General features: G+C 40.9%; 1 protein-coding gene across 2 annotated transcripts in view; it reads left to right on the top strand.

Annotated features, from left to right (window-relative positions):
* Positions 1-16,299, top strand: part of sgcd (sarcoglycan, delta (dystrophin-associated glycoprotein)) — a 189,209-nt gene that overhangs the window by 169,702 nt on the left and 3,208 nt on the right. For both annotated transcript variants that reach the window (XM_071205552.1, XM_034098756.2), the window contains exon 7: positions 9,982-10,105. In XM_071205552.1, coding sequence (XP_071061653.1) covers positions 9,982-10,105 — 124 coding nt within the window. The remainder of the gene's footprint in view (positions 1-9,981; positions 10,106-16,299) is intronic.

Here is a 16,299-nt window from a genome sequence, read left to right as displayed (position 1 = left end):
TCTCCTCACGTGCTGTCTTTCTTTTTCGTTTTATTGTGCACCCCTTTTATTCTTCCATATTAATCTTTGAGTCTGAACTTTACTCCTGTCTCTCAGTTCGACCTTGTTATTTGATTTATCATAACATTTAACTGCAAGAGCCATTATAAGTTAACCAAAAAAAACATAAAATAAAAGGAATTCACAGTAAGAAAACCAACACATTACTTATTACGTTACATTTAGCTGACGCTTTTATCCAAAGCGACTTACAATAAGTGCATTCGCCCAAGAAGATACAAAGTTGAAGAAAACAGAATCATATAAGTACATTAGGTTTCCTAGAGCCAAACCATTTCAAGTGATACTCAACAGGCTTTAGATAAGCCAGTCCTTTGTTAGTAAGTGCTTTGTTAGTACAGTATATAAGTGCTTAATTAGTATCTAAGTGCATTTTTTTTTTTTATTGCTCGAAGTGGAGTCGAAAGAGAGGAGTTTTCAGTCTGCTCCGGAATATGTGTAAGCTTTCTGCTGTCCTGATGTCAATGGGGAGCTCATTCCAACATTTTGGAGCCAGGATACTAAACCCACGTGTTTTTGCTGATGGGAACTTGGGTCCCCCTCGCAGTGAGGGTGCAGCGAGCCGTTTGGCTGATGCAGAGCGGAGTGCACGTGCTGGGGTGTACAGTTTAACCATGTCCTGGATGTACGAAGGGCCAGATCCATTCGCAGCATGGTACGCAAGTACCAGTGTCTTTGTGTGGTGTGGGAGAATTTAGGAAGGTTGAAGACCAGACGAGCCGCTGCATTCTGGATGAGCTGCAGAGGTCGGATGGCACATGCAGGTAGTGACAGGACAGAGAGAGTCCAGAGAGGATGAGAGAGGAGAGAGGAGAGTTTCTGCAGCAGAGTTTGGAGGCAGGAGTTGGAACGAGTCAGAGGAAGGGAGGGCTGAGAGCACCGATGAGGCAAGGGTAGAGGGGGAGAGGGAACGAAGGTTACGGCGGACAAGTGCAGAATTAGAAGAGATTAGTTCGTTATGTTTGGAAAGGGGTAGAGAGAATGAAATGACGAAGTGATCCGAGGTGTGGAGCGGGTTTACAGAGAGGTTAGAAGTAGAGCAGTTCCTTGAGAATATGAGATCGAGGACATTGCCAGCTTTATGAGTTGGTGGGGATGGAGACAGTGAGAAAGCAAAGGCGGTTAACAGAGATGTTAGTTCGTCTATCTTCCCCGTCTGGAGGTTGAAGTCTCCCAGAAGTACAGCGGGAGGGCCGGATTCAGGGATGTGTGAGAGGAGATGATCTAATTCCTCCAAGAAGTCCCCCAAGGCTCCTGGTGGACGGTAGAGAACAACAATGGTTAATTGTATAGGATGGGTTACTGTGACGGCATGGAATTCAAAGGTGGAAGGAGTGAAGTTAGGTAGCTTGAAGAGGGAAAAGCTCCATTTGGGAGAGAGCAGGAGACCAGTGCCACCTCCTCTGCCAGTGGGTCTGGGTGTATGGGAGAAGGAATATGCTGTGGAGAGAGCTGCTGGGGTGGATGTGTTGGATGGAGTAATCCACGTCTCAGTGAGAGCAAGGAAATCCAGAGACTGCAGGGAAGCGTAGCCAGAGATGAAGTCAGCCTTAGGAACAGCTGACTGGCAGTTCCACGGGCCACCTGTAACTAGATGTTGGATCTCGGTGGAGCATGTGGGATGGATGAGAGCAGGCCGGGTATATCGATTAGGCGATGCACGGGGCCAGTAATAATTGCGAGAGGATACATGAACAGGAATGGAGAATATACACATGTTTTAGCATGAGGGGATAAAAACACCAGCGATACTTAGCTCAGTCAAAGTAGGATTTGCCTCCTCTTTGCCTCACTCGTGACTCCAGCAGGACACTATTGTCTTCGTCTGTCTGACGCTCCAGGAAAGTGCTGCCTAAAATGGACACCAGTCCTGATTACTGAGTTGTCACAGCTGTGGGGCCAGGCCCCTTTCATTAGTTAACTCTCTGCAGCTGATGGGCAGCAATAGGAAATTGAAACTGGATTAATCCTGAGTTCTTAATGAAACTTTAAGTTTACAATTACATTAAACCCTAGCTAATAAAGTTATGAGGTTGACCCTTAATACAGTTACCCCTAGTCAATAAAGCCCTTAGTTTTTAATGTTTAAATCAAAGTAAACCCTAACAACCAGTTAGTTCTGTTTTAAGGTTTCTGTAAAAATAATTGTCCCACATTTCTGCCTGAAAATACTTTAGCAGTTTTGATATTAATATCACAATTTCAATCAGATCAACTACAGAACATTTATTCAGAGCACACTGAAACAGAGAAGTCTAAAAAACAAAGTGTTACTCACACAATTCTAGAAGTCAGCAGCAGTATCCTATCTTAAGTCGAGTTGCACACTGACATTTTACTAATACAAATACTGTGTACCAAATCACTACTTAAAGGTGGGGTAGATAAGTTTCAGAAACCGGCTCGAGATACACTTTTTGTTATATTCCATGGAATGCTCTTAACATCCCGATAGCAATGAATATCTTAAGTGCTTTGACAAAAAATCCATAAAAAAATGTCATCTATAGAAGCCGTAATACTGTAAAAAGTACAACCGGGCCGGCCTACCTGCCTGTCAGCCTTCCATCGGGGCACAAACTTATCTCGTGCCCTCATTGGTCATGTGCGCGTTCGTGTGTGTTGGAGGAGGGGCTCTGTAAGGAAGTGGCAGATTTTCTCCGGTTGTGTATTTTCAAATTCTAGCGATCTCGAGCCGGTTTCTCAAACTTACCTACCCCACCTTTAAGGTGGCGTTTGCCATTACCACCTCCGAGCGTTCTCTGAACAGGAAAGAAGAATCAGGAAAAATAGGTCGCAAATTAGGATACCATATCCATGCTCTGTCTTCTTGAATGTCACAGTCATATCTTTTTTTTTTCTCTCTACCCTTGTCATCCTCCACACCTTCAGTTTACTCTGGATCAGTAATAGAGAGGATGGTGTGTTACCCAGAAAAATATCGGGCCGTTCACAAAGCCCCGCGAAGCAATAAGCTGCTCTCGTATCTGCCGAGATTGCCATTTAACCTATGATTCGCAGCTCATTTCCACTCACCATAGCTTACATTTTTTATAACAGCAAATTGTTCTGACCACTGTGTTCAGACCGCACACGAAACAGTTGCAGATCATTCAAAAAAGGCGATGTCGCCAAGGACAAAAGGAGCAACGTGTCGAGCTGAAGGAGATTAAGAAAGCTGCCCACAGCTTTCAGACTGTGCAAGTTTACAATTTCTGTCATGTCAAAAACCTCCAATCATTTCTGTTTTTATCTGAAGGCCGGCGATATGAGGAGGAAGCTTGAAAAGTTATTAACCTTTGATCTCAGTTGCAGATACCGAATGCTGCCAAGAAAAGAGTGAGAACAGATAAAAGGATGTACAAAAGTTAAATAAAAAAACAAGAAAGAGAGCAAAAGGAAACTTTATTGATCGCTGCGGGGGAAATGTTGTGGCAACCATAAAAGCCAAAGGTGACAACAGGGATATAAAGATACAAATGGAAATCAAGTGGTGAAATACAATAAGGTGACTTGTTATTAATGGGTGAGATGACCTTATTGCATGCATTCTTTACAGCTACAGGTTGCAATGTCTACTTATACTTGTTCTATTTATATAAATGGGTGTTGGTTACATTCAAGCTGTTTCAAAAAAGTCTGCTGTGTTTTTATTCTTAATCTGGAGAAACTTTTCTTGTAAGCCATATTCGTAGCCGCTGCACTCAAAAAGCCTAAAAAGCTTTCAATGACAGACTATGTATTCAATGTAGATATTCATTAAATAGAAAAAAGGTAATATTAGAACAAGGCAGAAATAATACTGAAGGAAATAGAAAAAAATAGACAAGCACTGTGGAAAGGAAATGAAAATGACTGTAACCCTCGCACATAAATGTTTTCTCTCCTGACTCCCTGAGGAGCAAACTTGGAGCAGGAATGCCTTTAGAGTATTTCACATCCATAGACACCAAATCCCCCTGAGTTATTTTCAATGCTAAAGAAACATATTTTTCTGCCTCCTCAGAGTCTTTTTAGTAGGGGTAAAGAGCAAGAGCAAGGTGCTGCAACATAGAGCTACTGCACTCTGTCATATTATGGACTACATCTTCTTATGCAATAATTCCCTGTGAGGAATTCATGTCCTGAGGTAAAAGGCGTTGGGCCAGTCTCCACAAATTGGTTTATTGGGTGTTTAAGGATGCCGAACACCAAACTCCATCCATCCAGTGAGTTCTCCATGCATCGTTGAGCTCTTAAGGTCTAAAGCGTTTCATTATTCCCACCACAACCCCTGTGGGATCAATGTTTACTCTCTTGTTTTGTAAAGCATAAAAAGTTATCCATGTTGACTTAATGTTCAGTTGCAACAGCTTTAAATTGTGCTGTCTCTAATCTGTTGTTATATGCCCTCTGGTGGCATCGGTTAGTGAGAATACAAATAGATTGTGTCAACACTGTTGATGCAGGCAAAAACAGAGAAACAAACAGAGACTGGCTAATGGGGTGATTGATTGGTCTGATGTGTTTAGAGTTGAGCGGAATAAAAAAGCTGCTTATTTCAACAATTGTATCCAGAACTTGTTGTCATGTCTAGGAAACTAATAGTGAAAGTTTATTCTTTATGTTAGTTTTGTCATGTCCCTTTGCCCTGTGCTTTATGTTACTGTCAAGGAGAGACTCTGAGGCATGAACTCAATTGCACGACTCAGATAGTGTTTTCAAAAAATAAAGACTTTACTGGAATTTAGCACCGTAATCAAAACAAGGAAAACAAATATACTCTTTCGAGGAAAACTAGCAAGTGATCAATGAGGTAGATCCGTGGGAAGTCCGTGAGGTAATCAGGAACGTGGGTCATAGTAAGACAACGAACTGACAATGAACAGGAGGAAGCTACCACAATATATACACAGGTAAAGGGGACACAGGTGGAAACAATCAGGGCGGGGGAAAACAATCAAGGACGCAGGAGACAGAAGGGGGCGGGGAGCGTGGAGGCCTGAAATGAGAGGGATGATTAATTAAGGGAATAAACATAAAGCACAGGGCAAAGGGACATGACAAAACTAACATAAAGAATAAACTTTCACTATTAGTTTCCTAGACATGACACTTGTTTAAAATCATCCTATAAAATCTGACTGATAATAAAATTGCTACAATAGTGAGGCAACGATTAAGTGCATTTAATACCTCACCATTTTAGGCTAACCAATTAATATGTGTTAAGGCATGACCCTCTGTGGTAGAGAGTAAGGGGTCATATAAGGTGCATTCAAGTTTGTCTGTACTGAAACAGAAGTTAAACTTGCTGCCGTTTATTTATTTCCCTCAACGTTTAACTTCTGTAATATACAACAACATACTGTGCTGCATCTCCTCTCACCTCTCCTCGTTTTCTGGGGAATTTGGGTCACCACTGTTCATTTAAGCTGACAGGAGAAAAGTCAGGGAGTGACACCAGCCGACTGCAGGGAATTACATTAGAAATTAGATGGTTCTTCTTCAGTCATTTCGTTCTCCAGATTTTCTTCTTGGATATGTGAATATGTTCAAAAAAGAAGGCTCATGGGCAAAAAACTAAACCCATAGCTTATGCCGACGCTGATCCTACATTGACACATTAACATAGAAATACTTACTTAGACCCTGAACACAAGGGAATGATACATGTAGATAACATTTACTGTATCTGTGCATACAAAAATAACCTAGATGTTCCTCGCTTAGAACAAAAGCCCCAAATCCTCCAGCACAATACAGTGTGTTTTATCAATGAAAACCTTCCCTATGGAGAAAATATCACAGGTTCTATCCATGCCTGCCGTGGTGACAGGAAGACAGGAAGTCTACAGAGACCTCCTTTGCAGGTCTGAATCTACTGAAGCGTTCTGACACCTTTGCTTCTTCCTATAGAGATCGGCTTGTGGCTTTGAGGGGTTTTGTCAACACCGGAAAAGGAGTTGGCTGACTTTAAATCCTCGTACAGAAAATAGTAAACAGCCACAGCATGCAGGTGGGCTGTGATGTCAGATCAACTCAATTTAAACTCCATTCACTGTGGTGTTCCACGAAATCGGTTCTTGCTTCTGAATCTTTCTGAAAACCAAAGCAAGTTTTAGATATTAAGACTGAGGATGTAATGCCCCTGTTTTAGGGGAAGGAGCACAACAATGAACAATAGAAGGCTTTTACTTCCATAGTCCCCAAAATCCTCTGAAAACAAGTTGTTAACGACCTGAAGTTCATCAATCACATTAAGACATTTATAAAGTCAAACCTAACAAAAATATATCAAGGATGTAAGGACGTAAGTCTAAGCAAGATTTGGAAAAACTTGTCCATGCTTATTCTTCAGTATAGACTCCACTGTAACGGTGTCTTTTTAGGGTTTTATTAAAAAAGTTAATAAGTAGTTTGTAGAGCTCCAGCTGATTGGGAACGCTTCTGCTGGAGCCCTCACTAACACGAAGAAAAGTGGGTCACATCCCTCCAGCTCTGAGGTCTTTACACTGGTTTCATGCCAAAGAAGTTAGGACCAAAATACGTGTTGTATTTTCCGCTACATTATGAGCCATCAAGAACTCTCAGGATCAGGTCTGCACTTTGTCCCCAGAGTCAAAACTTAAGGAGAGGGCAAGTTTTTATCTGGAACAAACTTTTAAAACAAGGCTATCCAATAAGGATTATTTCTTACTCTTAACTGTTACATTGAATATTTTTATTTCACACGTGTCTTGTTCTATTTTAGCCTGTTTTATTGAGCATTTATCTTGTAATGACTTCTGTTAAGCCCCTGTCACACTGTCCCGAAATTGACACCCGAAGGACATCCGATAAAGGAAATGTTCAAATTCGGCTGTGATCGTAGCAACATCGGGCCATTCGTGAGGGCATCTAAGCCATCGTATGACCGCCGGTGGAGTTTCTCAGGCTCCGGCAGCAACTTCGTGAGAGGCAACTTCGTAAGGCACTCGTGAGGGCATCTTGTCAAATCGTGTTATCATCGGTGCATTCACCCTCACTCTGATCGGGGCGAATGCCCGATGGCACCGAGGATAACAAGATGCCCTCACGAGGGCCTTACGAAGGGCAAAATGGACACACAAATTCAACATGAAAATGAACCTTCGCAAGGTCCTTCAGCAATTTTTTGGCATGCCAAAGATTTTGCCTCCGCTCACGAAGTTGCTGCCGGAGCCTGAGAAACTCCACCGGCGGTCATACGAAGGCTTAAGATGCCCTCACGAATGGCCCGATGTTGCTACGATCACAGCCGAATTTGAACATTTCCTTTATCGTGTGTCCATCTGGTTGTTTTATTGCACAACAAAATCATGTAAACATATTATGTAAATAACCCAATTTGTGTTCTGTGAAACAAAAAAGGATATAATATATTATTTTTAAGGCGAGTTGACAGGAAGTTGTTGTTGCTATGGAAACAACATTAAGGAGAAAACTTAATATATTCTACATATAAAGACGGATAAAGTAAAGAACAAAGTCTGAAGATATCAGTACATAGTACTGTAACATAATTGTTTGTGTTACTTTCATTGCAGTTGTATGTCTTAAATGTAATGTAAATGTTGCCTTCGTGTGTGGTTCGGGGCCATCTTTGTGCGAAATTCACAATTCAATATTCGTGTGTCCATCGGGTGTACATTGAAAATTTGAAAGGACACAGCCGAAAAGAATCCGCCCCTTCCTTCAGACTTCCTTACAGAGCACCTCCTCCAACACACGTGAACGCGCAATGCACGCCCAATGACGGCACGCCCAATGACGGCACGCCCAATGAGGGCACGAGATACATTTGTGCGTGCACGAGATGGAAGGCTGACAGACAGGGCTTTTTACAGTATTACGGCTTCCACAGATGACATTTTTGTATGGATTTTTTGTCAAAGCACTTAAGATATTCATTGCTATCGGGATGTTAAGAGCATTCCATGGAATATAACAAAAAGTGTATCTCGAGCCGGTTTCTGAAACGTACCTACCCCACCTTTAATTGTATTTAAAAGTTATTTATAATCTCCTTCTTTTTCACTTTGTTTTATATGTGTTTAAAGTTATGGGTAAAGCACTTTGAATTGCATTGTTGTTTGAATGAGCTATAAAAATCAACTTTGCCTGCCTTAAAGTAAAATAACTTATTTATACAACATTTGTTGTGTCTACTCTCCTTACATACCTAAGCATGATGTCAATCAAAAGGGGGGGTGGTTCTCATTCCCTGCGTTTTGTTTTTGTTATTTGCGAAAGTGATAATAATCTCTTAAGAATTGTGCAGTGTCAGGATGACAAATTGCTTAAAGGGGACCTATCATGCAAAATGCACGTTTGTACGTCTTTTATACATGAATATGTGTCCCCGGTGTGTCAGGGAACTCACCAAGTGTCAGAAAACACAACCCTCTCTCTTTTCCTCCATACCCAAATCTCTAAAAACAGGACTGCGTTCCAAGAATGCAGGGTTGTTGGTTGTTCCTAGAATCTTTAAAAGTACAATGGGAGCCAGAGCCTTTTCTTATCAAGCTCCACATTTGTGGAATCAGCTTCCAGTTTGTGTTCGGGCGGCAGACACCCTATCCGTTTTTAAGAGTGCGCTTAAGACCTTCCTTTTTGATAAAGCTTATAGTTAGGGCTGATTAGATTCAGCCCCTAGTTTTGCTGATATAGGCTTAGTTTGTCGGGGGACATCTTACTTCTTCCTTCTCTCTGTCTATACCCGTGTACACTCATGTTCCGATTAACCCAGCTTCCCCAAATGTCTTTCTTTTTGGTGTCTATATACGCTGGGATCCGGAGTCATGGATGATCCTGCGGTCCTGTGTCCTGGATCGCGAGCGCTGGATCTTGAGTCGTGGCTGTGGTCCTGGATCATAGGTCCTGGATGGATATCCTCGTGGATTCATCTTCCTATTATACACACATGCATTTCCAAACATTTGGACTACCTATGTTGCAAATGTATTATCTTTTCAATTTACACACGGCATCTATTGCACGTCTGTCCGTCCTGGGAGAGGGATCCCTCCTCTGTTGCTCTCCCTGAGGTTTCTCCCATTTTTCCCTTTAAACTGGGTTTTCTTTGGAAGTTTTTCCTTGTGCGATGTGAGGGTCTAAGGACAGAGGGTGTCGTATTGTCATACTGATATTCTGTACACACTGTGAAGACCACTGAGACAAATGTAACATTTGTGATATTGGGCTATATAAATAAACATTGATTGATTGATTGATTGATTGACTGCAACGGATCTGATACAGACTGATACAGATTTGAAATTGTTCTGACGCCTATATGGGCAACTCTCCACCTATCAGGGGAATGAGAGGTTGCGTGGCATGGTAACAGCATGGTAACAGCATGGTAACAGCATGGTAACATGATGCTCGTGCCTCGCCCCCCTCCTTTGCAGGGGGGCATGGTCAGCTGCAGCTCATTTGCCACAGAATCAGCCCTTGTGAAGACAGGGCTGGAATAGAGCAAATAGAGCGAAATGAGGCATGGCTAAAATGCATGATCTGTTTGGTATTTTGATAAAAAAACTTCACAGACATGTTTTATATAGGTATGGCCCTACAATATATTATTCAAATATAGCATGATAGGTCCACTTTAAACAATCTAATGAACAGGCTGCTTGAAAAATTGTTTCTTTAGTTTACAAGGTTCCAATTAGGCTGTCCAAGGTTGTGTCTTCCTGGTCGAATGTACTTATTGTAAGTCGCTTTGGATAAAAGCGTCAGCTAAATGCAATGTAATGTAATGTAATGTCCAACAACAAGATGGAACAACGTCTAATATTCTACTCAACAAACTAGGATATTCACAGAATAAACGTATTTAATTGTTGTAAGAATCTCCTACTACTCATTCAAACAGTTTTCAGGAATACATGTGTTGTGCCTGTGTGTCACCCTCAGGCTGGAGTCTCCCACCCGGTCCTTACTGATGGAGGCTCCTAAAGGCATCCAGATCCTGGCTGAGGCCGGAGACATTCAGGCCATCTGCAGGAACGAGCTGCGACTGGAGTCCAAAGACGGAGAGGTGCGTCAACCTAAAATGCAAATTAACTTTTTGTTTGTTTGAAAGTCGAGAACTTCACCAACTCAAGTCTTATGGTCATGGCTTAGGCGATGATGGCATTACTCATTATAAAAAGTGAATAGCTGAGATCTGGCAACACTGATAAATCACTCAAATCTAGTCTGATAGGTCTGAATACACAGTCAGAATGTATTTAAGGTAAGAAAAATACTTCTTCCAGCTTTGACTTGGACTATACTTAGTGTAGTCGTGCACAAACAGTTGTCCTGTGCAATGAGTGAATATTAATATTGTGATATTTGTATCACTGGTATCCTCATGAAGTGGGTTAGACAGTTTGGTATTAATAGAACGGAACGAGCTCTAAGGGGCTGTGTAAAGATATATTGGAGTAGTGTCTACCTGAGTGAAGAATTAAGTCACGCTCCCTCTTTGCCCTTTTTCTTTATTAGCACCATTGGCCTTTTCATGAAAGAAATGTTGACAAGTTGTGTGTTATTAAATAATAATTGTAATGATGGTTCAATTCTATAGAGCTACTTTGATTTCTGTGTCTTGTTATTGGACATGCAGACTTTCTGTCATGAGTTGGGATACCTGACCAAACAAAGTATAAAAACACTTTTTTTGTTGGTTAAATGCAGTCCTCTTATGTCTAAAAAGCCTTTTACACATATACTAAAGCTCCTACTCTGTGTATTGGCAAGGGTATGCATCATCTTGTATTGTCCTCAAGCCATACTGGCTGATAAGGCTTCTTCTCAATTGAAAATTGTGCCTGTCCAAACTTATTTTTAGCAAACAATAGTGGACCAGGACCAGCTTTGGCTTCTGGCAATTTCCCACATACTGGCCGTCCACCAGAATCTGTTAGAGCCTCACAGAAGAACAGGAAATTAGAGAACAGAAGTTGATTTGTTTTCTCTTTTTTATGCTCATATCCTCCCTTCATTTCCTAATTCAGTTGTCTTTGGTTCTTGTGTACTCTAACAACTTTCTCTTTTACATCCACTTTCCATTTTCCTATCTTATCTGAACCCCCTCCTCCTTTCTCTGTCCTCCTTCTGTCTTTAACTTTGCTTTTTTAACATCATTTTTTCATTGATTCCCTCATCATTCTCATGCTGCTTCTTTATTTCTTTCCTCTCTGCTCTTAAATTCCTCCAACCCTCCTCTGATTCATTACATGCATCAGTCCTCACATTCATCACGCTCGGCTGCGCTGATAAAAGAATTTCCCTCCTTGCGTTGCAGCAGTTGTGTCATGTCAGATCTGTTTAAATCACCGAAAGGAGGATTAGGGAGAAGAAAGTGTTTAAAAAGTTTCCCACAACAACATTTAAATACATGAAGACGGGCTCTGATATGGGATTGAGGAAGAGAGACACTGTTTCTGGAAAGTGTTCTTGGATTCATGGTTCAATTAAAAATAACTGCAGTAGCCACGCCCACGGCACATCAGTTTTCACGGCTGTGTGATCCACAGTAAGGCTGTTAACTTATGATGGTCAATTCACATAATTAGAAATACGTTCTCATGCTCCATTAGCGTGCACAATGTCCATTTGTCAAATCTTTCACATACACGTATACTCACACACACACACATACACACACACACACACACACACACACACACACACACACACACACACACTCTCTCTCCCCTCTCCTCAGGACCCCCTTGGCACCACCACTGCAATTACAGAGTGGCTTTGGTCATTAGACACCCACAAACCACACAGGCAGATACAGAAATAGACACACACACACACACACACACACACACACTCTATCTGAAGCTATTCACAGTCACATAACTAACACTTATTAAGGGTGACCTCACTCTGTCTGATCATCCGGTTTAAGATGTCGGTGTGCTTTTTCCGAACCATGTACAGCAGTGATTTATTGGGGTACTATAATATCATGCAACATCACAGCTGGGTGTAGTCACAAGTACAGACCACAACCCAGTGTGGTTTATCCATAGACTCAATCAAATAGGGCCAGATTGTCTGTGATTTCACCCATGGGTTTCTGGAGATATGATGGGAAGCTGAAAGTAGGCTGTTCCCCAGCATCTTGGCTGTCTAACTCCTGGCTAATCCAAAATAATTGCATCGTTTAAGGGACCCAGCAAGGCAAATATTTAGCAGCTAACAACAACTCAAGGTTGCCTTCCATTTAAACGTTTTCTTTTGTTAGGGTTAGGGTTAGAAGTTTCAATTCTACTTGGTTATCGAAAATATCATCAATACCTTAAATTATCTCCCAATACCCAGCCTTATAATTTGTATTTGCACTATACATGATAACTACAGTGGTAGTGCATTGGGTTCTGGGCCCTGGGATGACCCACATTCAGTGATGTGCCTGAACGCATCTTATAGACAATGATGGATGCTTTAAACTGCTGCCGCTTTTCTGCTTACTTACACTGACATTGAGTGTAATTGTTGAGGTTGCATGGCTGATTCTTCTTCTACCAGGTTTTGCTTAGTGTATACAAGTGTAGAGTAGGCTTACATCTCCACTGTGCTGCAGGGAGGACATTCCTAATAAATGAATATGAGACAACATTGAAAAAAGTTCATTCAAATGTATCGAAAGTCGGTTCGAACTACCTGGGTATTTTTCAGTAAAAAATCAGAAAATGATTCCTACCTTTCACTCTATGTATATACTTCATGTTCTTTGTTCTCTGCTAGTGTATAACCATGAGCACAAGCCTCAACACACACACACGCACACACACACACACACACACACACACACACACACACACGGAGGTCTACCCTGTTTGCCCCTCATGGTGAAAGATGTGCTCAACAGCAGCTGAGAAAGTCAGCTGAGACTCTGCTTTAAAAGGGTTCCAGGTCATTTGATGGTGATGCCTCCCAGAAGTGCCCGGTAATGGCTCCTTTACCTTTTATATGGCTGGAGAGCTCATTCCCTCCTCGGCCAGTGAGACAGCAGCCCTGTATGAGCCCCAGGAGGCTGGTAGGGAGGAAGGATGAGAGCGGAGAGAGATAGGATTCATGCAGCAGTGCTTTGTTTCTGCGCAGAGGGAGAAGGGCAGTTTTGTTCAATCAATGAGGGGCTCAAGAGGGTACAATGAGTGGATGAGGAGCTGTGTGCGAGTATGTGTTTGTGGCGTTGTAGTAAGGAATTTTCTAGTATCTTGCTCTTTTTTTATTTCTCTAGAGAGAAAAGGAATGACCTGGGACTCAGCAGACATTAAACACATTTTTGTTTTTGTTTTGCCATCCATTTTGTTATCTTCATTATTGTGTCTAAGGCATTAAATTGTTAAAAAATATAAAATGTCGGTTGTAATTTGCTGATAGATATCTGACTAGGCACAGCTGTTTTTTTTGTCTGTAAGCATGGATCTCGGAGTGTTTTTCGCAATATCTTCTGGCTATTCCCGGTTTTGAGAAAATTACTTCTACCATTCACCTATGTGTTGTCTCATGCTTCAGAGATTCAATCTGATAACCTTTAGGTGACAAGCTCTCTTGTCCTGTAGGCTACAATACCAGACAGATGCATTCTGGGTGGCTTTTCTCATGGATATCACTCTGCCATATATCAGAGCTCACACTCAAAATCCAGCAAATGACCTTTATCATTCTCTTCACTCATACACTGTCGGTGTGCACTGAATATTAGAAAGAGCTCAAAACGCTGCAAGAACGAAGGGAAAGTTCTCTTATACACAAGATCCGTTGTCAGGGAAATTGCATAGTTGCGAATTGAGTTTAATCTCTAGACTAACATTCTAGGAAACCAACAAAGTGGAGTGCTAGGGTTTTATATGCCTTGCCTTGCTTTGCTTTGCCTTGCCTTGCCTTGCCTATATGCCAAATACACTATTTGTGTGAGTACAATCCTGTGAGTTAGAAGTTCTGCAAAGAAAAACAAAGGCTTAGCTACAGAGAGTGGGTCAAGAGATTTGCTTTGAGAGCAATTAGAGTGAAGAGACGAGAAGAGACACATGCTTCAGCAGGGGCTAGTTTAGGTAAAGATTAAAGGGGAAAAGACGATTATTTTAGCCTATAAAGAAAGAAAATGGGTTCCTCTTCTGGTCTGAATGAAGAGTGAGGATCTTAGGGAGGTTGAACGTACTGTATATTAAATTGTGATATGAACAGGACAGACATATGCAGTTTATCAAGGTGAGGTGATTTGAGTAAGATTGAAGAAACTGTAGCTGGTTTTCTGCCAAAAGTCACATATCCTGACCATCGACAGTCGTGTCCAGTTGACCTCAGTTCAAACACCTTAATTCACTATAAGCCAACTACTTAACTTGGACTTGTCCTTTGTGGTTTACATGTCCAAAGTCACTATTAGTCCAGACTTCAACCTCATACAATGAATTGTGGTTTCTGCAAGGTGTGAATGCTTTCAAACAGAAAACATAGTATGGGCCTAAATGGGTTGTACTTACAATCGGCACTACAATCTAAACCCATGTTTTATGAGCAAAGATGCAGAAAAAAAAGATCCATATTTATCAGAATACGCAGATTTTGTGCCGTCTTAAAGATAGTCAGATGTTTTAATGTTTATTGATTGTTCTGTGTATACCTGCCCAAGGACTGCATGGAAATCAGTTTACAGCTATAATCTGGCATAGCATCTCTTATCTTTGAGATGAAGTGTCCTATCATGCTAAATGCACTTTTTGATGTCGTTTATACATATACTGTATATATATGTGTCCCCGGTGTGTCAGGGAACTCAAAAAGTGTCACTCCGATTATGGATAAGCTGTGTGATTTGATGGTTGTTCTACAGGGCTTGCTACACAACCAGTTAGGATGCCTGGTTGGGTATTTCCTGACTGTGGTTTGGAACTGCTTTTGAATGTTAGTAGGCATTTTGTGATGGTAAATGTTGTGCATAATCAGTACTGTTTTAAGCTTAACTATATCAACACATTTGAATAGATTGAGTTTTTTAAATATGGGAGTTGTGTGTTCATATTTACCAACACCACAGACTATTCGTAATACTTTTTTTTGAGATGTTATTATTTTTTGTAGATTTGTTGCGTACGTGTTTCCCCATATTTCGGAGCAGTAATAAAGGTACGGGAGAAATAGACTGTTATAAAGAGTTCTGAGTATTTTTTCCTCGAGAATATTCTTAATACGATACAAAATAGCTATTATTTTTGACAGTTTAGTTTGTACATAATTTATATGGTGCTTCCAGTTGAGTTTTTCATCAACAATGAGTCCTAAAAATGTACATGCACCAACTTTCTCTATCTCAGTATTGCAAATCCGTATAATACAGTCATTTATTTCTACTCTCAGACTTTGTATTGAATAACATGTAATTTGTTTTGGCCACATTAATTCGATTTTAATCGATTAAGTCGATTAGTTGTTGCACCCCTAACCCACATCTCTAAAAACGGGGGTACAACGGAGCAACCCTGTCTCCTAAAAATTACGTTCCCACAGAACTAAACTGCATTCTCAGTTAGATGCTAGAAACGTATTTTCTCCCACGTTACGTTATGAATACGTTTATTTTCTACATATCTTCTAGAAACATATTTTCTCCCACCATTTGTTATGAACGTATCTTAAATATGTTTATTTTCTACATATCTTTGCCATTTATTGTCTTGCTTATAATAATGATAATAGTCATTTATAAATATCATTTTAGAGCACACATTTGAAATCGAGAATAGGGCTCGATATATGGTTAAATTAAAATCAGTAGGCGAGGCTGTAATTTCGCCAGCTGTTACTCTCATGAGCGAGGCGGAACATAATAGATTTAACATGCCAAAAAGCTGCTGTGTCGTTCATTGCACCTCAAACATTCAAACAAATCCAGAGTTACGTGTTTCTGTACTTCCTCTAAGAAGAAAGGACACTAAAGAAGAGCTCTGTGGCTTCAGGCTTGATCGCCGTTCAAATGACAGCGTTGGTTTCCCCAAAAGTAGGCGGGGCTGTAAAGTGATGTAGATTTGACTCTCATCTATTATTCAAAACCATTCTATTTATTCTAACGTAAATTACATGTCAGTGTTTTATCTTTTTATTTAGCGATTTGTTTTTGCATGTTTAACTGGGAATGTTTTCATGTTCGCTGATTGGATGTGTTAGCCGCAATGCACGTTGGGATGTGGTGTTAATGCAATATGATATCTGAACAAAATGTTA

The sequence above is a fragment of the Pseudochaenichthys georgianus genome, chromosome 14 (assembly GCF_902827115.2).
Source record: "Pseudochaenichthys georgianus chromosome 14, fPseGeo1.2, whole genome shotgun sequence".
Lineage (NCBI taxonomy): Eukaryota > Metazoa > Chordata > Actinopteri > Perciformes > Channichthyidae > Pseudochaenichthys > Pseudochaenichthys georgianus.
The sequence above is the reverse complement of the archived record's forward strand: the minus strand, read 5'-3'. Positions and strand labels throughout refer to the sequence as shown.